Source organism: Periophthalmus magnuspinnatus, chromosome 9, assembly GCF_009829125.3.
Source record: "Periophthalmus magnuspinnatus isolate fPerMag1 chromosome 9, fPerMag1.2.pri, whole genome shotgun sequence".
Taxonomy (NCBI): Eukaryota; Metazoa; Chordata; class Actinopteri; order Gobiiformes; family Gobiidae; genus Periophthalmus; species Periophthalmus magnuspinnatus.
In genome coordinates, this window is record NC_047134.1 from 29,658,967 (window position 1) to 29,684,973 (window position 26,007).

Consider the following 26,007-nt stretch of genomic DNA (forward strand, 5'->3'; position numbering starts at 1 on the left):
GTTAGTTAGTTAGTTAGTTTATTTATTTATTTATTTATTTAGTTAGTTAGTTTATTTAGTTAGTTTGTTTGTTTATTTATTTATTTAGTTAGTTTATTTATTTATTTATTTAGTTAGTTAGTTAGTTAGTTAGTTAGTTTATTTATTTATTTATTTATTTAGTTGGTTAGTTAGTTAGTTTATTTATTTATTTAGTTGGTTAGTTAGTTAGTTAGTTAGTTAGTTAGTTAGTTAGTTAGTTAGTTAGTTTATTTATTTATTTATTTATTTATTTATTTATTTATTTATTTAGATAGTTAGTTAGTTTATTTAGTTAGTTAGTTAGTTTGTTTGTTTATTTATTTATTTAGTTTATTTATTTATTTAGTTAGTTAGTTAGTTAGTTTATTTATTTATTTATTTATTTAGTTAGTTAGTTAGTTAGTTAGTTAGTTTGTTTGTTTGTTTATTTATTTATTTATTTAGTTAGTTAGTTAGTTAGTTTGTTAGTTTGTTAGTTTATTTATTTATTTATTTATTTATTTATTTATTTAGTTAGTTAGTTTATTTATTTATATTTATAGGGATTAGATAACTTTTCTCTTTTCTTTTTCATGCGCGCCCTGTTTAAAATACAAAACAAACAAGTATAAGATACATGCCAGGACAGGCTTGTTCTTTTGTTGTTTAAAGTTTAAAGTTTTCCAGAGCTGATCACCTGAGCTGAGCTGTGACATCACTCAGTGGATTGTAGGCGTTCCCTGGTGATGGTTGTCATGGCACTCGTCACTATGGCTCAACACGCTCACAGACGTACGGCCCTCGCTGACCCTGCTATGCCCAAACACCGCCACAGGAGGAGGCCCCATGACTAAGCTTTTATTTATTTATTTATTTAGTTAGTTAGTTAGTTACTTAGTTAGTTAGTTAGTTAGTTAGTTAGTTAGTTAGTTAGATAGATAGATAGATAGATAGATAGATAGATAGATAGATAGATAGATAGATAGATAGATAGATAGTTAGTTAGTTAGTTAGTTTGTTATATAGATAGTTAGTTAGTTAGATGTTTGTTTATTTATTTATTAAATGTATTTATTTAGTTAGTTACTTAGTTGTTTATTTATTTAGTTTAGTTACTTTATTTATTTATTTAGGGATTAGAGTACTTTTCTCTTTTCTTTTTCATGGGCGCCCTGTTTAAAATAAAAAAACAAACAAGTATACGATACATGCCAGAACAGACTTGTTCTTTTGTTGTTTTAAATAAAGTTTTCCAAACCTGATCACCAGAGCTGAGGATTGCGCTCACAGACGTGTTGAGCGTGAAACTTTTAGGGATGAGAATTTCCTTCATCAAGGATTCCTGCTTAACCAGAAGTACCACCACAAGGAAAGTGCGGTTTAGTAGCATTGAGTAGTATCCATACAAGTTTTTTATCTTCACTATTTCATATTTATTTGGTGTCCATAGACCAACATCAAGCAAAGAAAAATGAGGATTAAAAGTATATATGATCATTCTCAACTAGGGGGCAGTATTTTATGTTTTTATACAAATTTGTCCAAGTTTAATCATATGTTCTTCATATGTGTACTTCGCTTGTAGAGCAGGAAGAATATTTTGAAAAAACATGCATTCTTAGTTTGAACAGGGTTGCCTCTCCATAGATCTGACCAGTAACTTGGCTTAGTGGCATTCCCTGCTTATTTTCACAAGATGAATACGATCCAAACTGTCTTATAGGGGGGAAAAGAGGGCATATGGTGCAAAACTCGACCTAAAGGGGGGGCTGCTAATGACCATAAAGGGACGACGGGATTAGACTCGAGGAAGAAATGAGGAGCAATAGGATTTGTCCATTCAAGTGTTTATCTTCACTGTGTTACATAACATGAGATTTGGTGTCAGTAGGACCACATTAAGCAAAGACAAATAGCGATCTATAATTATATATGGTCATACACTCAACTAGACGACAGTATTCAACTTACATTTTCTTTAAACAAAATTTGATCCTGTTCCTAAAGGCCATGTAGCTGACTTTTCCCCATGTATTTCAGCTAAATTTTGTATAGATATATTGTATAAGCAGCTCTTGAGGTCAAAATATGTCTGCTGGTAATTACAGTGTTTGTATTACTTGGGAAGTGCACGTTTGCATGCTAGTTGTTGTTAGCTTTACCATAATGGCAAAACTCCACACTGGTCTTTGAGAATTGTGAAAAGTGGTCCAAAACTCATTGTGGTGAATAATTAGGATGCTCGGATTGCGTAAGGATCGCATGAGGAATTCATTCAATTGAATTCAATTCATTTTATTTTTGTAACGCCCAAAATCACAACAACAGTTGTCTCGAAGGGCGTTCATGTTTTGGTTAATGGAGGAAACCGGAGTACCCGGAGGAAACCCATCCAGACACAGGGAGAAACATGCAAAACTCCACACAGAAAGGCCTGGCGACCCGGGGATCGAACCAAACCTTCTGCTGTGAGGCATGAGTGATGGCACTCAGCCACCGTGATATACACACAAAAACAAAACAACAGGAAAAATCAGACAAAACAAGAAAAATCGGCCAGGCGAGGAGGAGGAAGACCAGGCGAGGAGGAGGAGAGCCGAGTGAGGAGGAGGAGAGCCGGGCGAGGAGGAGGAGAGGGTCCAGCTGTCATCGGGGCATCTGAAAGATTTACACTCCACAGGGCGAGTGGGACAGGGGACAACATGTGAATAGCATTGCTGATGAGAAAATAGGGCAAAGTAGAGGATAGTGCTCAGGTTGCCATACTTCCCCCAGCTAGTTATCTCCTACTGCAGCCTGTCTTATCCCGGGTTTTAATGTCCCTAACTCCCTCACTATGTAACCTGGTCATACACTATACCGAAGAGGAAGGTTTTAAGCCTGGTCTTAAATACAGAGACTGTGGGGGCCTGTTTAACATCAGCAGGGAGTTGATTCCATAGCACAGGAGCTTGGTAACTGAATGCTCTCCCTCCCACTGTACTTTTGGACACTCTAGGAACCACTAATAGTCCTGCATTCTGAGAGCGGAGTGCTCTGTTTGGCTGGTACGGGACAATAGCATCTTGCAGATAGGATGGGGCCATACCGTTTAGGGTTTTGTATGTCAGGAGGAGGACTTTGAATTAGATTCTAAGCTCGACAGGAAGCCAGTGCAGATATTTTAGTACAGGACTGATGTGGTCTCTTCTTTTAGTTCCTGTTAGGACTCTGGCCGCTGCATTTTGGACCAACTGGAGGCTCCTTATAGTACTTTTGGGGCAGGCGGCGAGCAGAGAATTACAGTAATCAAGTCTGGAAGTAACAAATGCATGGATGAGTTTTTCAGCATCGTTTTTAGGTAAAATATTTCTAATTTTAGTTATATTTCGCAAGTGAAAGTATGCGGTTTTACAAGCTAGGTTTATATGGGCTTTGAATGAGAGATTTTGATCAAATAAGACTCCAAGATTTTTTACAGTAGGGCTAGAAGCTATACTCACATTGTCGAGTGAGATTATCTGGTCCGACAGAGAATCTCTTTGACCTTTGGGACCAACGACAATGACCTCTGTTTTTTCAGGATTTAAGAGCAGGTAATTCAAGGTCATCCAGGTTTTGATGTCCTTCACACAGACAGAGTTTATCTATTTGATCAGTCTGATTTGGTTTCATTGATAAGTACAGCTGAGTGTCATCAGCATAGCAGTGAAAATTAATGCCATGTTTTCTGATAATGTTACCCAATGGCAACATATACAGAGTAAATAGGATTGGACCAAGCACAGATCCTTGTGGAACACCACAGGCTACTTTAGAACAGGGAGAGGTGCTCTGGTTTATACTAATAAACTGGTACCTATCTGATAGATAGGATTTAAACCATTTGAGGGCATGAGGAATAACTTTGGGCCACTGCAAACCATCTAAAATGAACTAGTTCTGTTTTTCAAGTTTACACAATGCATAAAGGTACACTACGTAACTTTGCTTGTATATTACTAAAAATACCTTTTTTTCTTTGAGCAGGTTGCCCCTCCAGAGACCTGACTTGTCACTTGGCTTGGTGGCATCACCTGCTTATTTTCAAGAGATACGTTTATTCAGATATATTTCATTAATATAGTTTAACTATTTTTCTAGACATTGTGTAGACAAGAAATAGTGAACTATGTCAACAGTTCAGGTGTTTGTGATTGCAGCTGTCTGTTGCCGTCTGCACATGTTTAACGCTTGAGGTCTTTCTATTTGGCATTTAATGAAATACAGCTGCTTCTATTACTAAAAAGAATGGCATTTTTACAGTACCTGTAACTTGGCGTGATTACCGGCTTGTCTCTAAAGAGGTATACGAGATTAATGCTTTACTGTGGAACATTGCAGGCATAGAGAAAAGCATAATTGATCCTCTACCACTTTCTGTACACTTTTAAAGGAAACATTTCTGCACAATCTACTATTTTGTGACATGGTCTCGTGCCTGTTTATACAGCAATACACTTCATGTGAATTATTTCAGAAAAATTCAATTGGTCTTTTTGTTTTCACTTTTGGTCAGCACTCAAAATCTGTTTGTTTAGAGAGCAAAGGGCCTGTAAATAAAATTTAGAAGGTGATTTGTCTTAAGTCTGCGTTGGTCCAGCACACACTAATGTGAATACAAGCCTCTGCAGGGGGCACCTTTTCAAGCTGGTGCCAGTATATAAAGCCTAATTTGCTCCATACTTCTCAGAGGAAACACGCCACTTTGTAAACCAGATACTCCCAATGGGAGCAGAAACTCTTTTGGATCATGTCTTCAAATGGCCCAAAAAACAGTGTTATAATCAATGCCAGACCACCAACAACCAACAGTATGTTTGGCCAACCATTCAGATTTAATTACTGCAAAATGGAAATGAACCAACAACCAAACATCAATAAATCAATTGAGCATCTGTGTTTTGGATGATACAAATGTTATCTTTAAAGGTACTATGTGTAGTTTGATTACAAGAATTAAAGCAGCCTGCTCATTCAGCTTCACGTGCGCTTGTTTGTGCAACATTTGACAGCATCAAGTTTTAAATGAAAATGTTATTTTCATTCTAATCAATTCTGTCAAATTTAGTTCCAAATAATTATTTCTGCTCATTCCTGTCCATGTGCTCTCCCGTGTGTCACATCACAGCTGCCCAGCTGCAGCAGAGCATCAGCCAGTGAAAGCAAGTGAGGGCAGTGCTGCAGAGCTCTGAGGTTTATTCAAACCGCTGGCCCACCAATTTGGCCACACCCTTATTTTAAAATGTTTGCGTATTGAAATAACTAGCCTATTCTGATGTTGTGATTCAATCTAAAACAGTACAAGTACAAGTATCCTACTAAACTGTGGCCTTTGACAAATTAATTGGCCTACGTCTAATAATGATTTAAAATGAACTCGTGCCTGACCTGTATCACACAGATGCAGAATGCAGGGACAAGAGCTGAGCAGACATGGAGGACGACACACACACACACAGAGGTAAGTCACATCTATTCCAATCTGTATTATTGGGCCATTTGGAAGAAGGTTATAGGCTCATTTTTGTCCCCTTAAGAATATTTATATTGGATCCGCCTTTCAATGCCACTGGAGGAGCAGTGAGCGCTGAAGTGCCACACCCGGGCATCTCCACATCTTGAGCTAGTCTTGGTCAGGACTGTCTTTGCTGGAGGATTGTACCTATAGTGCATGTTTTGGGTTGATGGGGGAAACCGGAGTGGCCAGAGGAAACCCACCCAGACACAGGGAGAAAGGTCCGGGCGACCCAGGAATCAAACCCAAAACCTTCTTATTGTAAAGCATGAGTGCTAGCAACTCAGCACCATGCCACCAACATTAATAATAAACATATGAAAAGTGGCATTTCCCAGCTTTAAAATACTAAATAGAATTATAAAATGATGCAATCCACATTTGTATAGTGTTTATTATTATTGTTCTTTTTCATAATATATCACATCTCACTGACAAGCACTTAAAATGCAATCTCACTTTTATATTTACAATCCCACGATCCCACACACAGTTCACATCATTCACAGCCCTTCAACACATTTTCCCATAGCAGCACAACTTTCAGTCCAATAAATATGAAATACACAAACTGTAGTCAGTTGGCTGTGGCTCAATGAGGCAAATCTGGTCCGTATTGTTGGAAAGCAGTTGTTATGCAAGAGATTAAAACAACATGTAGCTAGTTAAAGTGCATATGACAGATTTTCATGTTCTTCTAATTCTGACTTTGTTTGGCTGGATAGGATCTGCAGTAAACATTTACAATAGTTTTACAAAATGCAGGGACAATTTTTACAAAAGCAAGGCATTTTCTGGCAGTTTAATCCTTAATTTAACTACATAAAGGTGTTATAACTTATTTGTATTAGTCTGATCATAACTAACATGGCCCTTGTTTACATTATAGTTGCTAGGTAACAGTTATGGAATTACCTAAACATATTTATATCTGCTGCCCGTGTCCCACCAGGAAGTAAACTTATAAACGAAAAAACAAAGCAATGTTTACGGCAGGGTGGGTCAAAATGAAAGTGCATTAGTGAGTCGATGACAGTTTGCGCATACAAATGTTCTTCTGTAAAATGTATCATTAAATTGACATTAAATATTAGCAAATAGACAAAATAGGCTTCATTCCAATCTCCTAACAGTCTTTTCAATAAAGACTAAAGTATCATGCTACATTTTTACAATTATCTCTCTTAAAGGCACACGGTGTAAAGTTCTACTGTATGGTGTTAAAACTATGTAGCTTTTTTTTTTTCTTCAAATTTATAGCAAAACAACTTGAAAAACATGCATTTTTACTATGGGCGGGCTTGTCTCTTCACAGATCTGACCTGTAACTTGGCCCAGAGGTATTAGCTGCTTGTCTCAGTGATGATGTGCATTAATATATGATATGTTAATGCCACACTGAGGAACACTCCAGGCAAAGCAATAACATCTTCATTGACTCAAACAATGGCAGACCCTCCACTAGACAAGTTACATAGTGCACTTAAAAAAAAATAGACTGTACAAAATTTTAAAAGGTCTGTTCCTGATTTCAAGTGATGAGTTGGGAACATGTTTTAGTTTGAACTTTTAGCCCCGGCCACTTAGTTCTTTCTACCGCTGTGATATTGCACCATGACACGAAAACTGGGATAGTGTCATGCAGTTGTTTCCTTATAGTTCTCCAATCTCTGCCTCTTTAAACGGCCCATATTTCTCCATTTTCTGACCTATTTTATAATGTTTCCTCATCAAAACCTTCCACGGGGTTGTGTTTTGTTTCATTCTTACATGTTTTAGCACAGCGTATAGGGGGAGTATTCACAGGGATCTGTCCACTCAAAGCGCGTTGTCATAGAAATAAGTTCTTTGATCAGCTGAAGGACTCCCACGTGCCTCATGGTATTTGGAGTGAATGTTTTGCGGTGTATGTGAACAAGACCAACCCAAAAGTAAAGTAAACAGAACTAGATTTACTGCGCAATGGGGCACACTGTATATTCAGGCTGAGTTCTCTCTTCTCTCTCTCTCTCTTAATCTGAAAATACTTTGTTCCACCTTGTGATGTCATGTGGTAATATAGGAAGCGCTCCACTGCGTTTTTAAACTCCATACATCTTCACTAGAATCATTTCGATACTGTAAAAGGGAGTTGTTTACTTTAAAATCACTGCTTCATGACATCACAAGGTGGAACAGAGCATTGGGAAGTTCCATGTTGTAGACGGACTAATACTAAAGGGTTACTCAGACATGTGAATGAAACAATACACACAACTTCATGCGTGCTTTTGATGAGGGAACAACATTCTAACATGACTTTAAGCTCACAAGAATCACTTTTGTGTAATATAGGACTTTTAAAACGCACCACGACAGAGAATCGAGTGTCTGTGATAATCAGGCAGTTGGTTTTCCGTGAGTCTTTGTAACGATGTGTCTGATTGGACACAAAAAAACTGAGTCTGTCTGCTTCTATATCAACTATTTGCAGAGAAAACGCTATGCAAAATAAATCTAAGTTATCTACATTATCTGTAACTTAGTTAAACGATGAAATCTCGAGTGTCTAAAATCATTCAGTAGAGCTTGATTATATGTGGATTAAAAAACTGTTCAGGTTGTAGCATGCTCCTTTAGTTTGTTTGTAGTGTGACGCACCAAAGATCTCGTACAGTCTGGGCTTGGTCTGGAGTGTGCCCATTGTTTAAAATACTGACTGGGCCTGTACCCAATTTTTTTTTTTTGTACAGAAAAATGTGTCTTGCCCCAGTACAGTGCATTACATAAGCAGCTCTTAATGTCAAAATAAGCCCGCTGCGTTCTGTCCACATCTAATTAGAAAACATTTTATTGTACGATAATCTGGAAGTGTGTGTTAGCATGCTAGTTGTTGTTAGTGACTGCTAAACTCTGCGCTGGCCTCTAAAAGTTGTGAAGCACGCTCACAAACCCATCCCGGTGAATAATTAGGATGCTCTAAATGCGTAAGTTAAGTGCGGAATAACTTTGGACCACTGCAAACTGTTTAAAATGAATTTCTGTTTTTCACATTTAAAGGTTCAGTGCCTTTAAAAGTAACAAAAATAACATTTCATCCAAAATAGTGCACTTTTTAAATACATTTCTAATCATAAACTGCTAAAGTGCAAAGTGCGTTTGGTTTCAAAAGAAGATAATATGAACAATGCCGGTGAGAATGCTTGAAGGTTAGATTCCCACAGGCTGGCAAAGTCTTTCTCAGTTTGTCCTGCTAGAAGTGAGTGGGCGATTCGGAAATATATAATCAAATTGCGTCACTCCCATTCGCTGCTCCTGTTGCTCAGCCTCTGCCATGCCTGAGAGAGTCACAACAATCAAGAGAGAAGTCCCTGCAGAAGAGTTTTAGCTGCATCTTACTGGCAAGGTTGTACATTCATATTAATAATAATGCATTTGTTTTATAAAGCCCTTTTCCAGACGCTCAGTTATTTTAAAATGTCATAATCCATTCATCAGTGGTGGTTAAGCACTATTGTATCCACAGCTGCTTTGGGACAGGCTGACAGAAGGGAGGTTGCCGATCTTGACCATAACCCCCCAACCACCACCAAGACTCACGCGCCACATTTTTTCTAGGCAGTGTTTTGCCGAAAGACTGCAACACTTCACCCTAGAGCCACTGCTGCCCCATTACGCCACTTGGTAGTTAAACGTTGTCTCCCATCCAAGTCCTAACCAAACGCCACCCAAGATGGATGGATCCAGTGATTACAAGATAACAATTTTCTATGTATTAAAGCTTATTTTCACTGGCTTGGAAATTTGTATCGCTCTTAAAATCTTCCAGCCCTGGACCAGCTGTAGCTCACTCTCTGTAAGTTCGAAAAAGTAGATCCCAGTGAGTAAAATAGGGGGCGTAGTTCCCACTTAGTTTGGTATGGTGCAGCTGATGAAATGGAGCGCCCCCTAGACCAAAACTGGGGAAAAGTCGGTGCAGGCCCCATGGCAGGTTGTACCCACAGTGGTCCTCTATGGCCAACCAGCTGTTGAGGAGATGGAAGAGGGCTTCACTCAGAGGATGGCACCCCACCAACCAGGTGCTAATGAGGGCCAGGAAGAGCAGGGACAGAAGCTCCGCCCCGCTGGCATCTTGAGCGGCCAGGGCGATCAGGGCTTTGTTCTTGTGGTGTTCGCGGTGCACGTGCCGGTAGAGCCAAGGGAATCTGGGTAATACAGACATATGAGACTGGTTAGGAGGATGACAAATGGAAAAATGCTGTGGGTTTTACACTGGAGAGGATGCCAGCGGATACAGCTGCTATCGCAATTTGACCTTGGAATACTACTGGAAACATTTGACTTTTATTTTCTGTTGAATATCATGATTTCAAATTATATTAAAGTTTATTTTTTATTTAAGGTACAACACAGTGTAAGTGGTGGGGGGTATGCCACCTGCTGCTCTCCATGGAGATGTTATTACAGCTACGTGGACAATGAGATGATGCAGAGCTGAGGAGGTGCTGAGGAGGTGCTGAGGAGGTGCTGAGGAGGTGCTGAGGAGGTGGCGAGTTGTCAGACCCAGACAGAAGACATTGCAATAAAGGACGTGCCAGTTACATGACGTTTAGGAGATGTCTTTACCCAAAGAAAGGAGGCGCCAGGGTTTATGCCACTAGAAAACTTATGGAATGGATAGTGGATTGTACGGCACTTTACAGATGAACTTCATGAGTCAGTTGGGATTGCTGGGAAGTTATTGCCTCACTGAAGCTAAAGGGCTGACAGATACAGGAAAAGGCAGGAGGGAGGTAAGCCAAAGAAATGGTTACGAGAAGAAATTATCAGAAAGCTTGCCGAACTGGAACAGGGGGAGAAGAAGATGAGTGAAATGAGAGAGCACAGTGATCCAAATGTGATGATGGAGAAAGATGAGATGCTTGGTAGGCGTAAGGAGGCAGCGGTTGCCAGCGTGACGTGATGCAGAGGAATGTGGCTGTGAATGTAGGCAGAACAGCAATAAAAATGTTTATGTTTGAATACATTAGAGATAGAAACGTGTATACCACACTATGGAACATTGCATATTTTCATGAGACAAGCTCACCACGAGAAAAGTTACATTGTAGGTGGCACATCATCAGTGTGATTCTACGAAAATAGAAAATTGAAACCAGACTTCGGAACATTCTTCATGGAGATACATAATTTTCTGCCATACTATATGAGATTAAAGTCGAAGTAAGAGCATTTCCATGGAAACTAGCAGGACAAAACCCTTCCCCAGCCCAAAGAGTCAGGTTTATGGAGATACAAGCTCACTCACAGTGGACACATGTTTATCTATATTATAAAAAATATAGAATATAAAAAAACCCATGTTGTGCTATTTTAGTTGAATTATTGGCTATAGAATTGCATAACAAACCTTTAAACAGTTAAACAGTTTGTCAACCAGTCTAGTCCCATTATACACTCAGTGCCTCCCCACACAGAACCCCATTACCTCATATGTAATAAAAACATAAATCAACTTCAGAATTTCTTGACGATTTTTAAAGTGTCATCATGATTGATGTCTGTGCGATTCCAACACAAGGCTGAAGACTGCTCAGTCAGAAGGTTAACGATTTGGAGGATTAGCTGTGGGGTTATGGCCATGATTACTGCAAACTAGTCTACACTTCCAGGTGGGGTACATTTGTCTTTACCCCTTTGTTGTCCGGCGGGTCATCGGTCCTGTCACTTTCATAATGGCTGGTGCCGGTCATGAGAAAAAGGCCCAAAACAACCCCAAAGAAGACTCATTTGTCAGAGTATTCTTAAAGGGCCAATGGTGGTCCTGGGAAAATATTATGCAACCGAAGTATTTGGAGGGTAGAAGAATTGTTTAGTGATGGTAAAAAGTCGGGTTGGAAGATTAATCACACAAATTAGAATCACAATTTGAATAGATGCAATAAGCAAAATGCAAAGGCTGTAATTTTTTTCAGTATAATTTCCTCCACAGAAAAAATATCTTCTTTTCTTTTCTTTCCCAAACAAAATAGTCTGTACTGTCACTAAAATAGGCAGGCCATGTTTGTCTTTGTTTGTTTTAGCGCTTCATCTTTGGCTTCCACACAAACCTCAGATGCAAGAATCCATCTAGTACTTTAGATCTGTACAAACATTCTTATATTAGTTTGTCAGTTCATATTTCAGTCTTTTTGTCAATTCTTCTGAACGCATTTTACTTTAAAGAGAATCGTGTTATTAATAAATCTCAAATCGAATCGCAGTGCTTGTCAGAAAAAGCAATTCTTTTTCCCCAAATCTTTTAGGCCTAGTGCAAAGTGTTCCAGTTATTTAATTTTTGTCTTTCTTTTTTCTTTTTCTTTTTTTTTTGCATTTTGTTATTTTTTTCTTTTCTACTTTTACTCATGAATGGTTTTCATTGATGTGAATATGAAAATGAGTGACAGTAGGCCATGTGTCACATTGTAGTCTTAAGAAGTAGCATCTAGTTTGTATTGTCTATGGTTAAGGTTAAGGTATGCAATAGTTTGAGCAAGGTAATAAAAGCTAGCAGTAGTAGTAGTAGTAGTAGTAGTAGTAGTAGTAGTAGTAGTAGTAGTAGTAGTGGGAGCTGTAGTTGTTGCAGCGTAGTATCATGAAGTCATGTTTACTTTTTTACATCTATAATACATGCATTTTAGTGCAGCATATTTGAATTTTGCAATGCTCCACGTTTGGAAACCAGTAACCCACTCCCCATATCTTTATTTTACTATTTCAAATTGATAGACACAATTTGTAACTTCTGATATAGCATGAATGTAAAAGGATAATAGCAGTATTATAATCTATGTATTATTAAAAACACGTGTCCAAAAATGACTTGAAAAGCAGGAGAGTCCACTGGGAATTTCCAGCTGCCCTTTCACACATGGTGCGATGAGAGGGGACTTCCTGACCCGATCTGTAACGCGCTCTGACTCTCTCTAGTGGTGGACACACAGTGGATACTCACAGACTGTTTCAAAAGGCTAATCTCTTTCTGAGCAGACTGGATTGTCTGCTCAGACTAAGGATATAGTCAACTTTCACTGACACTGATCTCAGGCTGAAATGAATAAATACAACTTTAGACATTTCCACTCCTAATAGGTTAATCTTGACCTTTCTCGTGATCTTAAAAAGAGCACGCGCTTACCTGTGCATGGAGAAGTGCCAGGCGAAGAAGAGCGCGTCAAACAGCAGAAAGCACGCGAGCACCTCCACCCAGAGCTGGTAGCAGGACGGTGCTCTCTCCGGTAACACGGGGGTCTTTAAGGCGCATTTGAGGAGCACGGTGGCGGGGAGCACCACTGTCAGGTACCGGAGCGCCAGCCTCCCCAAACACTCCATCCAGCAGCGCGCGCTCGGCACTGGCGCTGAGTCCGGAGCGATTCTCCACGAGCGGATCTGAGGACTGACGCACAGCAATAAGTCCATAATAAAGAAGGGCACGCACAGGAGTACGTGCGTGATAAACGCACTGCACGCGGGCAGGTAATAGGACAAAAGGATCTCCTCCTGACCGGCTCTCACAAAGTCCCACAGCCCTTGAAGTAAACACTGTCCGTGTGCTGGAGTCGGCGCGATCATCACGGCTTCAGAGCATCTCCGGTACAGTCCTGTGTCTGTAGTGATAAAGTTGACTTTGATCAAAGTCATTACACAAAAAGTCTCCCGGTGATGCACTGGACGCCCCTCTCTCCTCTGACCCTCACGGGGACGCAGCGGACGTTTTCTTTTCGTGGGAGGAGTCCGACGTGGAATTGTGAAAGTAAACTGAAGAATTAAAATGATTTCACTAAGTGAAATCGTCTAAGAAGGAGTTCCGCCTCTGCACCGGATGTCACAGCCCGCGGGAACGGAGGGGATTTCTGAAGGATGGGCATGTGGACATGCAGGTATAATAAAACATGCTTTACTTTAACATATGGTTTATTTAACCATTACAAAATACGCAGCTTGCCATGTAGCTAAACGCAGTTGACATTTACCAAGATTATATAGATTTGAGTTAACTGTAAAACATGATCAATGGGATTAGGCAAGTTTATTTGTACAGCACAATTCTACACAGAGTGATTCAAAGTGCTTTATAGAATAAGAAGGACATTAAAATCACACAAATCAAAACATAAATAATCATCCTAAAATTAACATTAAAACAGAACAGTGCAGAATAAAAACCTTTCAGTCGTATGCACAGATAAACAGAACTGAATGTTACACTGAATCCCATTGTGTGATGCACATAGGCTCATGATCCTCAGACATGTCTCTCATACAAATCTGGATCCCCAAATTTCCTCTAGGGAAAAACAGGCTATCAGCTTTCTCTCACTTCCATACATCCATAGATCAAACAGCACATTTGTAAGAAGATTATTTTCCATAGTAATTTGACTTACTCTAAAGTTACGCCATATTGAGTGGGTTGTTTATTTCTTCAAGTAGGTATATTATTTGTGGTGGCACCTAAACCTGGCAATAAAATGAAATTACAATTTGAAGTAAAGATGAAGGGAACTGCCAACACGAACTGCCACTAAAAACTACCCTTACCTGTTATTACTGACCCTGATGAGTTTTTAAACATGTGGGGACATGGTGGGTGGATGCATGGTGTGTTTACTTTGAATGAAAACATGCTATTTTAGAGGCAAGTCAGCGCCAAAACCATCTGAAAAAACATACAGTAAGATATAGGATTGTCAAAGGTACAGAAAATGAGATACTAATTGATACTAAAACTAGTATCGAAACTAGATGTGAAGATTCCAGTCTGCCCTGCGTTTTGTGCTTTTTTTCCCCTCGCTTCTGTGTCAGAGTCTGGAGCTGGGCAGAGATTCGGGCTCCTCCCACACACACACACCTGTAACTCATCCATAATGAAGCTGCACCTGGGGAGGACAAAGGGACCGAGGACCTGACACTCAGCACCAGAGCATCTGTGTGTCCTCAGTGGTACTGCTCTGCTTGGCTCAGTCTCGTTTTTGTATTTATGCCTTTTTTTCATTCAGTTGGATGTCTTTGTTCTCTGCCAGATCCCGCTCCCTGAACCCGCACCGCTCCTCCGTCTCTGACCCAGCTCTCCATGACCGGTACGTACCTCTGACCCTCTGTCTCAGTTCACCTCGGCTGGTACGGACCCCCTCATCTCTGACCCCGCTGCCCACGACCCGTTCGAAGACTTCTGCACACACACTGTATTGTCTAAATAAAGAGTGTTTTTATTATCATCGTGGTATCGAAATCTGTATTGAGTCTGTTTTGATAGTATTGAAATTGAGTTTGCAATTTTCTTGTCTTTTAAGGCAAGGCGAGTTTATTTGTATAGCACAATTTGTACATAAAGTAATTCCAAGTGCTTTACAGAATAAGAAAAACATTAAAATCACAGTACAACAAATCAAAACACAAATAATTATCAATAATCATCATAAAATGAACATTAAAAGAGAAAAGTGCTGAATAAAAACCTTTCAGTCGTATGCAGCTAAACAGAACCGTTTTGAGCCTGGATTTAAACATTGCTAAAGTAGAGGCCTGTCTCACATCTTCAGGAAGACTGTTTCAGGTTTTAGCTGCGTAAAACTGAAACACTGATTCTCCATGTTTAGTCCTGACTCTGGGACCAGCGGGAGGCCTGTCCCTGAAGTCCTCAGAGTGTCAGATGTCTTAACACTCATTTGGAGAGGCCAGTGAGCAGGTTGTTACGGCAGTCTACTGGAGACAAATGCATGGATAAGTCTCTCTAAGTCTGGTTTTGACAGTTTACCTTCAGTTTTTGCAATGTATTAGGTGGTAAAAAGCTGCAGATGTTATTGATTTGATGTGGCTGTTAAAGTTCAAGTCTGAGTCCATTATTACCCCTAGATTTCTAACCTCATTTGAAGGTTTTAGAGAGAGAGACTGGAGGTGACTGTTAACACTTTCTGTATTTCTGTGGGCCAAAGACGATGACATGAGTCTCTGTTGGATGCAGTGAGTGAATCCACTGGTCCATATTCACCTGCTGCAGTGAGACATAGATCTGATAGTTGTGGTAGGACACGTTATTGCTGCGTATTAACTGGTCTAACAGCAGCATGTAGAGATTGAACAAAAGAGGTCCCAGGATTGAGCCCTGGAGCACCCCACAGGTCAGGGACATTTTATCTGAGATGCCTGAGACAGCAGATTTGAGATGTTTCAGTAATTGTTCAGTATTGTGGCCTTGACTGCTCCACTTTAGAAGGACTGCAGTTTTGAAAGCTCTCAGGAATGTTCCAGATTGAAGCGACATGTTAACTATGCAGTATGTGAGTGGTGATGGAGCACAGACTTTAGAAAACTAGAGGGTAACACATCGAGGCAGCATGTAGATGAACTCTGGTGACAGTTTTGTGCAAAGTGAGTCAGTAAGTAAGTAATGTTGATTGGAAAACACTCTGTTCCACCTTGTGATGTCATGTGGTAATACAGGAAATGCTCCACTGTGTTTTTAAACTCCATACACGTTTACTAGAATCATTTAGATGATTTTAGCCCCCCTGCAATTACCATTCGCTACTGAACTAATGGTAAAAGGCAGCTCTTAACTTGAAAACTACCACTACATGACGTCACAAGGTGGAACAGAGCATTTTGAGCTTTGGAGATGTAGATAGCTCAAAAAATAATATCTAACAACATTATAACATGGGTTAAAGCCACAAGAATCGATTTTGTGTAATATAGGAGCTTATATTACAGGACCTAATATACTGATGTAATCTGAAACCAGCAATGGAATGTTGTGATGTCAAGTGAACCCAACAGTGAGCGAGGTGTTGAGGTAACTTAAACCAATTTTATCCGAGGTAGTAAGACATGTCCAAAGGCTTCAAACGTGTTCAGACGGCACATACTCGTACATTGTGTGACTGTGAGTGTATATGCAGTTGACACATTATTTCTATCCATTACACAATGTAAAAGTGAAAAGTTATGCAATAACAAAGGTATTTATTAACATTAACATAATTCTGAAATGGTGGTCTTTTGCTCATGTTCAGCGTAATGATGACTAAAAAAAACCCAATAATTTCCTTGTAGTATTAGGTAACCTCAAAATACAAAATAGATAAAGAATAGGAACAAATGTTAAATTTTGGAATATCAATTTGAAACGTATTTAGTAGTTTACACAAATAAATCAAATCATGTCATGTTTTCATATAGAAATGTGTGTAAAATTACCAAAATTGTATATTTGGGACATATAAATCTTAAAAAAAAAAAAAAAAAAAAAAAAAAAAAAAAAAAAAAGAGCCCCAATTTAAATGTCTTAAATCATTTTATTGACACATTAACTAATTTAAGGGATGATCTTTATGTGACTTAAAGTAGCACCTAAAGTAACGACTTTCACGTTAAGATGTGCCCCATATAAATCAAATAAACAATAAAAATAGCTTTCATCAACTTGCATCTGAATAGGGACATGTACAATAAACATAGATTAAGAATTCACTAGCAACACCAGACCCCAGAAGGCTTAAAATAAATAAATAAATAAATAAAATAAATAAATATATTTGGGGCTGAATGGATCAAAAAAACAAACACAAATATAATAATAATTAAAAAAAACATAAATAAATAATAATAAATAATAATAATAATAATAATAAATAAATAAAATGTTTTTGTATAGTGTCAGGGATTAAAAAAAAAAAAAGTATTTATAATCCATAAGCACAAAACAAAAAGTAAGCAAGTTTTCATAATTGAGTGAGTATATTCACTCCTGAGGCGGCTGTTACACAACCTGCTCTCACATGATTCTTGTGTAATTATGCTGTCTATCAGTGCACACACAAGGCACATTCAAAACGTGAATGCAGTTTGGAATTAAGTTAATCCCTCTGGTAAACTCTGTCAAAAGATATATTTACTCACGGTTTTATCTGTTAAATATTTCATAACTTTTCTGGATACATGCCCTCGCCAGAGTTTGGCAATCTGCATCATAGAACGAGACATAATGACAAATGATAGAAAAATAGATGCATTAAAGACACACTTTGTAACTTTTCTGGTTGAGGGTTTGACACTTTCTATAAGGAGATGTTATTGCTGTGACTGGAATGTTTCATAGTATGGCATTTAATTACAGAAGGGGAAAAAAAAAGTCAACTTTCTGCCATGTTATTCCCTCATCAAAAACATCCCTGAAGTGATTTAAAATGTCATCCATAATACAGGATTATGATGGTCATTGGACAGAGAGAAAGAGACAGAGAGGGAAAGAGAGAGTGACAGAGGGAAAGAGAGAAAGAGAGGGAAAGAGAGACAGAGGGAAAGAAGACAAAGAGAAAGAGAGAGCGACAGAGGGAGAGAGACAGAGGGAAAGAGAGACAGAGGGAAAGAAGACAAAGAGAAAGAGAGAGGGAGATAGAGGGAAAGAGAGAGCGACAGAGGGAGAGAGACAGAGGGAAAGAGAGACAGGGTGAAAGAAAGACAAAGAGAAAGAGAGAGGGAGACAGAGGGAAAGAGAGTGACAGAGGGAAAGAGTGACAGAGGGAAAGAGAGACAGAGGGAAAGAAGACAAAGAGAAAGAGAGAGCGACAGAGGGAGAGAGACAGAGGGAAAGAGAGACAGAGGGAAAGAAGACAAAGAGAAAGAGAGAGGGAGACAGAGGGAAAGAGAGAGCGACAGAGGGAGAGAGACAGAGGGAAAGAGAGACAGGGTGAAAGAAAGACAAAGAGAAAGAGAGAGGGAGACAGCGGGAAAGAGAGCGACAGAGGGAAAGAGTGACAGAGGGAAAGAGAGACAGAGGGAAAGAAGACAAAGAGAAAGAGAGAGCGACAGAGGGAGAGAGACAGAGGGAAAGAGAGACAGAGGGAAAGAAGACAAAGAGAAAGAGAGGGAGACAGAGGGAAAGAGAGAGCGACAGAGGGAGAGAGACAGAGGGAAAGAGAGACAGGGTGAAAGAAAGACAAAGAGAAAGAGAGAGGGAGACAGAGGGAAAGAGAGACAGAGAGGGAAAGAGAGACAGAGGGAAAGAGACAGAGAGGGAAAGAGAGCGACAGAGGGAAAGAGAGACAGAGGGAAAGAAAGACAAAGGGAAAGAGAGAGCGACAGAGGGAGAGAGGGAGACAGAGGGAAAGAGTGAAAGAGACAGAGAGGGAAAGAGAGACAGGGTGAAAGAAAGACAAAGAGAAAGAGAGAGGGAGACAGCGGGAAAGAGAGCGACAGAGGGAAAGAGTGACAGAGGGAAAGAGAGACAGAGGGAAAGAAGACAAAGAGAAAGAGAGGGAGACAGAGGGAAAGAGAGAGCGACAGAGGGAGAGAGACAGAGGGAAAGAGAGACAGGGTGAAAGAAAGACAAAGAGAAAGAGAGAGGGAGACAGAGGGAAAGAGAGACAGAGAGGGAAAGAGAGACAGAGGGAAAGAGACAGAGAGGGAAAGAGAGCGACAGAGGGAAAGAGAGACAGAGGGAAAGAAAGACAAAGGGAAAGAGAGAGCGACAGAGGGAGAGAGGGAGACAGAGGGAAAGAGTGAAAGAGACAGAGAGGGAAAGAGAGAGAGGGGGGCAAGCGAGAGAGACAGAAAGGGAAAGAGAGAGAGACAGAGAGGGAGACAGAGAGGGAAAGAGAGAGTGACAGAGGGAAAGAAAGAGGGAAAGAGGGAGCGACAGAGGGAGCGAGAGAAAGAAACAGAGAGAGAAAGGGAGTCAGAGGGAAAGAGTGAAAGAGACAGAGAGGGAAACAGAGACAGAGAGGGAAAGAGAGGAGGGGCAAGCAAGAGAGACAGAGAAAGACAGAAAGGGAAAGAGAGAGAGGGAGACAGAGGGAAAAAGGAAGAGATAGAGAGGGAGACAGAGAGGGAAAGAGACAGAGAGAAACAGAGATGGAGAGAAAGAGACAGAGAGGGAAAGAGAGAGACAGAAAGAGAAAGAGGGAAAGAGGTAGAGATAGAGAGGGAAAGAGACAGAGGGAAAGGGGCAAAGGGGGAGACAGGGGGAAAGAGACAGAGACACAGAAAGGGAGAGAGACAGACAGAAAGAGACACAGAGGGAAAGAGAAAGAGAGGGAAAGAGACAGAGGGAAAGGGAGAGACAGAGAAAGGGACAGAGGGAAAGAGAAATACAAAAGGAAAGAGGGAGGGACAGAGAAAGAGACAGACGGGAAGAGAGATACAAAGGGAAACAGTATAAGAGAGAGACAGAAAAAGAGACAAAGATAAGAGAGATATGCAATCAGAATATAAGTAAATAGTTTACACATACACAACAGGGAGAAACACAAAATGGTATCAAACATTCTTTTATTGTATTAACCAAACAGAGTGATTCATATTCGCTACAAGTATTTCAAAATGCAAGAAAACAGGTGATGAAACAGACGTATGGAAACAATCTGGCATCATGTAGATAAATACAACAAAGAAATGGACTTTCACTTTGGGGATTGTACCAACAACTGCTGCATCAACAGAAAAAACCCTCATCTGATTTGCTCGTTTGAAAAGGAGTGGTTTGTGATTCAAACAACATACATATAATTATCTCCTCTTAGAGTCTAAATCTGAATATTTTAAGAGTAAAAGTATATGGTAAAAAGTTAAACATAGTTAATTGTTATTTAGTCCTTTTAGTCTTGGTTTGACGCTGCACATGGGATTTTAAAATGTCAAATACACAGTCTTTCTTTTATAACCAAAAAAAACAACACACGCCCTGATTGTCAAAGCAGAGAGAGAGAAAGAGACAAAGAGGGAGAGAGAAAGGGAGACAGCAGGAGAAAGGGAGAGGTAGATGGAGAGAGAAGCAGAGAGAGAGGTAGAAGAGAAACAGAGGCAGAGAGAGAGGGGGGGTGGGCAGAGAGAGAAGCAGAGAGAGAGACAGAGAGAAAAGCAGAGAAACAGAGGCAGAGAGAGAGAGAGAATAGCAGAGAGAGAGGGAGAGACAGAGAGAAAAGCAGAGAAACAGAGGCAGAGCGAGAGAGAGAATAGCAGAGAGAGGGAGAGACAGAGAGAAAAGCAGAGAAACAGAGACAGAGAGAGAATAGCAGAGAGAGAGGGAGAGACACAGAGAGAAAAGCAGAGAAACAGGCAGAGAAAGAGGGAGAGGCAAAGAGAGAAGCAATGAGAGAGACCAAAGCAGAGAAACGGAGGCAGAGAGAATGGGGAGAGAAACAGTGGCAGAGAGACACAGAGAGAGAGAGAGAAAAGCAAAGAAATAGAGGCAGAAAGAGAGAGGCAGAGAGAGATAGAGAAAAAAGCAAAGAAATAGAGGCAGAAAGAGAGGGAGAGGGAGAGAGAGAGAGAGAGAGAGAGAGAGAGAGAGAGAGAGAGAGAGAGAGAGAGAGAAAAGCAGAGAAACAGAGGCAGGGACTGTAGAATCAGATTTCATGTTCATTATCTAATTTGTTTAGTGTGTTTTATAATTTCTCCCCCCAAATATTCATTTTTAATCAAATAATTAATTAAATAAAGTGCCCCAGAAGTTTCAACGCCCACTTTCAAACCCCCCACCAATATTAATAAATAGAAATATTAATACGGATAAAATGGCAATCAAAAAGAACAAAAACTCATGAACCAATTTAAAGGCCCCATATTATGCTAAATTAATTCTTGTGAGTTTTACGCCATGTTATAATGTATGTATGTTGTCATTAAAAACATAATCTGAGTTGTGTTTGGTTTCATTCATAAATGTTTGAGAAATTCTATGATTATTCTGTCTACATCTCCAAAGCTCAAAATGCTGTGTTCCACCTTGTCATGTAGTGATAGTTTTCAAGTTAACAGCTACTTTTTACATTTTAGTTCAGTAGAAATTGGCAATTCCAGGGCTGTGAAATTTAAAACACAGCGGAGCGCTTCCTGGATTACCACATGACGTCACAAAGTGTTTTCCAGGTCCAGGTATGTCTGTGATTAGGAAACAGCATTAGAACATAGATCAGAAAATGGCGTAATATAGGTCCTTTAACTGATATAAAACTGTTTAAAACTAGAATTCACCACACTTAAAAAATAAAAAGAGTTAAAATCAGTGCTACATACCACCAGTACAGCATTACAAAATTGTCCAAGGTCACCATAGCTTTTAAATGAACATTCATGGCCTGTTGTTGACTCAGTATTTCTTGCGAAATTTTGGTCTTTTTCTTTGTCACCTTCCCTGGTATGAAAAAGTTCTCCTTCTATACTTCTAAACAAGTACAGAAGATAAACATATGAAAGTCTGGTCCATTAAGAAACAAAATTATATCACTGCAAGTTAGATGGAACTACACAATGCTATTAAAGAGGGGGTATTACATTTCTACGGGGTATTACCTGCTAACACATAACATATTTAGATCACCATGTTGCCTTTTGTTGTTTTCAAATTGCTATATTCGCCCAACTCAACGTATTAACATCTCATTTTCGTTTTTAATGGTCTGACTCCCCACTTCTTTTGCTCTCCAGGCTAAGTCACTCCTCCTTCAGAACACTACCACAACACAATCGGTGGGCATCTCGCTAATGAAACTCCTTCACAACTTCTCTGTTTTTTGTAGTGTATTGTTTTGTATCCTAAGGTTTGAATAGGGCCCGAGAGAGATCGCTAGATTACTCAAACATGTACTGATGACATATGAAACCTCGTCAGGCACGTTTTTGATGGGGGGAATAACATTAAAGTATGGTAGAAAGCTTTGCAATAATAGCCCCTCTTTAAACTGTCATAATTAGGGCAGAATGATTACGTTTGAATGGACACAATTAGCTATTTTTTTAAGTACCATGACTGTTTTTTTTCTGTTTGAAACTGCAAACTCTGTACTTTAGAACTGTATGAATATGTTCTATACGTGATTCTTGTATAAGTTTGTCATTTCATCATTCAAGTCTGTCAATTCCCCTGAAGTCACAAAACAATCGCAATTACATATTTTCCCAAATCGTTCAACCCTATTCTTAATGAAACAAAAAAGTAGGACCCAAACTATTTTAAATGGAAACCTTGAACCGAAACATGTGATCTGTCCATATTAACAGTACATTTTCAGCTTGCCTCCTGTTTCAATAGGCTAGATTCATTTTCTGATCTGGAATTTCCTGATGTCATACTTTCACAATTTCAAATCTTTTTTTTTTTTTTTTTAAAGAAATATCTAAACAGAAAATGATTGTTGAACCTTATTGTTTAACTTACATATTAATTTAGTTCATTTCACTTCCTGCATTCCTGTATTTGTGCCTGAATTATGTAAGTTTTTTTTTTTTACACAAATAAAATAATAATGCTCAAGTTCATTTGTGCTACCACATATATAAAGGTGCATTATGTAACATTTCTGGTGAGGGGACAGCTACCGTCTTGTCTCCATGGAGATGCATTGCTTTGGCTGGAATGTTCTACTAAACATTAAAGAGCCCATATTACGCCATTTTCTCTTTTCTCTATGTTATAATGTGGTTTCCTCATCACAAACAGACATGAAGTTGTGTTTTGTTTTATTCACACGTTTATCACACAAACCCTGCATATTTAGGAGTTTTTCTCTCAAACAAAAAAACGCTTTGTTCCACCTTGTGATGTCATGTGATAATTCAGGAAGTGCTCCACTGTATTTTTAGACTCCAAAAAAATTCCCTGGATTTTGGTAATTTCAACCCTGGAATTGCCCATCTCTACTGAACAAAAAGTCGAAGGAGCTGATAACTTGAAAACTATCGCTTCATGACATCACAAGGTGGAACAGAGCATTTTGAGCTTGAACTCCATGTATTTTTTTGATGAGGTAACAGTATTATAACACGGCTTAAAGCTCACAAGAGTCTAGTGTTTATAGTATTATGTGTGTTTTAGTGCTAAAAATAACTAGGAAAAACATGCATTCATACTGTCAGTGAGCTTGTCTCTCCACAGATCCGAGCTGTAACTTGTCCTGGTGATGTCACTGGTTTGGCTCCATGGAGACTGATATTTTAAAACCATGCAGTGGAACAGTGTAGGCAAAGAATTAACATCCAAAGAGACAAGCAGGTGGTGTACCCTGCAGCAGAAAAGTTACACAATGCACCTTTAACTTTGTGCCTGCTTTGTTTAATCTGACTACGCCACATAATCACATACATTTAAACTTAGGCTGTTTAGAATCCCAATTTATTCATGTGTTTCTGAATGATGAAAATATACGGCCATAGCACTTAACAATTCAAAAGAAATATTTATCTTTTGAATAGTTGTCCTTGAAATGTTGCCTAGAAACAGGAAGCTGAAATAGATGAATTAAAGGCCCTGTACCTGATTTTTCAGTACCCCAGAGCAGATAAGTATAAGGAGCTTGAGATCAATACATGTCCGCTGCATGCTGTCGAAATCTAATTAGAAAGTGTTTTTTTGTCTGATAATTTGGAAGTGAGCGTTAGCATGCTAGTTACTGTTAGCTTTACTCTCACGACAAAACTCTGCACTGGTCTGTGAGAGTTTTGACAAGTGCTTGTAAATTCATCCCGGTTTTAGGATGTTCGGAATGCATAAGGTAACTGTGGAATATCTTTGGACCACTGCAAACAGTTTAAAATGAAGTAGCTCTGTTTTTAATCAGGTACAGCACCTTTAAACTCTACAGACATCTGGAATGTTGTCACGTGAAATCCAGCAACTCCACCTCTCAGCCAAAACAGACTTTGGTCATATGCATTACAGTCAATCCTCTGAGAAAGTCGGTGCTTATTAATCCACCCTTGGTTTTGAAGACCAAACTGTTAGTCTGCTCTTAGGTGGTCCAGAGTCCCATAGGTGATCCAAAGTCCTGCCTAATCCAGGTCCATTAGCTGCTCTCCCAAGATGTCCATGGCTTTGACTGAGCTGCCCGCTGACGCAGAGTCTACGAACATGTGCGGGATGTCGCTCCCAAAGTAAATCTTACTGTTGGAGGCGATAGAGCTGTACTTCATCAGCTGCAGGTACTCTGGGGTTAACTTCAACTGCAGAATAATATTAAAATGTAAATTAATAAAACAAATTATAAATAAATGTATGTACTTATGTATTTCTACATTTTTATTCTATGCACCAATATACAAGATGTGTATATACAAGGGCAATAATCAACTAATAAAATTCATGGGTGACTAAAGACATGTTCTGACAACTGATTAGACTAAAAAGGGGCGTGACAAAACATTTAAAAATTCTATAGTATCTCTATGTATCTGACCCAAACTGTGCTCACAAGATTACAGATGCACAGTAGTTCAGGCAAAAACAACTTGTGTAGAAAAAAGTATTAGGAAACAATGTATTTATATAAAGACAGATTAGATTTGTGAATCATGAGTTCATCATAATCTGACTTTTTACATAAAAATCCCCATAAATCCCAAATCTTCAGCTAACTCACTCACAAACTTTAATTTCTGCTCTTGTCCCATATTGATCCTAATAATCTACATCAAATGGTCAACCAATACACCGTCGACCGAATAACTGACCAAAAAACTAAAGGTCTACTGCACAAATGTAGGCACAGACATTAGGGCAGGGATAGTTGTAAAGAAGACATTTTACAAAGATTGTGACATTTTTTGTGCAACTCTTTTAATTTGAGACATTTTATCATTTAGCCCTGCGGTGTCACTTCTCCTGTCAACCCGCAGGACATTCGTAAAGAATATTCTTTAACGATTAGAAGTGTATTTATCTTAGAAAATACAGCTGTCACGGCGGAGGACATCAAACTGTTGCATGTTTTTCAGAAAAGTTGAACTTTACAAAAATAAGAACATGATCATTATTTCTTTTGACTTGTTGCTTAAACCCTTAACCCCTGAGCGCCCCCTGGTGCATACATGTGAGATGATGCCTTTTTAAATACGTGGAGTTTTCATGTCACATCACAGGACACCCTTTGGATTACAGCACGAATCTGCTCATATCATGTCATTTGTGTACATGCTTCCCTTTGTGCCAACACCTTTATGAACTGTCTCTGACACATGTGACTCATTCCAGATTTTTTTAAAGAATAGTGTTAAAGTCACAATGCAGAACATTTTAGTGGATTTTTAAAATACCAAAAAAATGAAACACAACTTCATTCTAAAACTATATGTATATGTTATGAAATACATATTTGTGCACAGTTGAGTTGAATTTTGGAGGGAAAAACAATTCATTTAGAAATGAATTTCAAGTAATAACCCCGAAAATGGGCATCTCGTCAAGTACCCATTTATATACAATTCATAAAGTTTTTAATTTAATCTATATACTTATGATGTTGGGTGGGTGAAGAATTGTACAGCGAGACCAAAGGAGATCTTTGTACAATGCCCCGGAGCTTGGCAGTTCTATTCTCACAATCGCTTTCATTTATTCTGTGACTAAAAAGACTGCGGTTGTCTCACTGATTTGAATTCTTATTGTGACAGTATTCCAGACACTTTCGCTTTTAGTTACCAATCTCTGTTAGTTGTGGCAGAGTTAAGTGGAAAGATTA

At 39.1% G+C, this 26,007-nt stretch overlaps 2 protein-coding genes across 3 annotated transcripts in view; both read right to left on the bottom strand.

Annotated features, from left to right (window-relative positions):
• Positions 1–5,912: 5,912 nt before the first annotated feature.
• On the bottom strand, positions 5,913–13,237 carry ch25hl3 (cholesterol 25-hydroxylase like 3). The gene is made up of 2 exons (XM_033972968.2): positions 12,693–13,237; positions 5,913–9,720 (listed from the first exon to the last, which is right to left on the bottom strand). Exons 1-2 carry the CDS (start codon positions 13,193–13,195, stop codon positions 9,363–9,365), a joined length of 861 nt encoding a protein of 286 aa, XP_033828859.2. The 5' UTR covers positions 13,196–13,237; the 3' UTR covers positions 5,913–9,362.
• A 6,579-nt stretch (positions 13,238–19,816) lies between these two features.
• Positions 19,817–26,007, bottom strand: part of erlin2 (ER lipid raft associated 2) — a 39,929-nt gene continuing 33,738 nt past the window's right edge. For both annotated transcript variants that reach the window (XM_033972431.2, XM_055223977.1), the window contains exon 12: positions 19,817–24,493. In XM_033972431.2, coding sequence (XP_033828322.1) covers positions 24,323–24,493 — 171 coding nt within the window. In that variant the 3' untranslated portion in view covers positions 19,817–24,322. The remainder of the gene's footprint in view (positions 24,494–26,007) is intronic.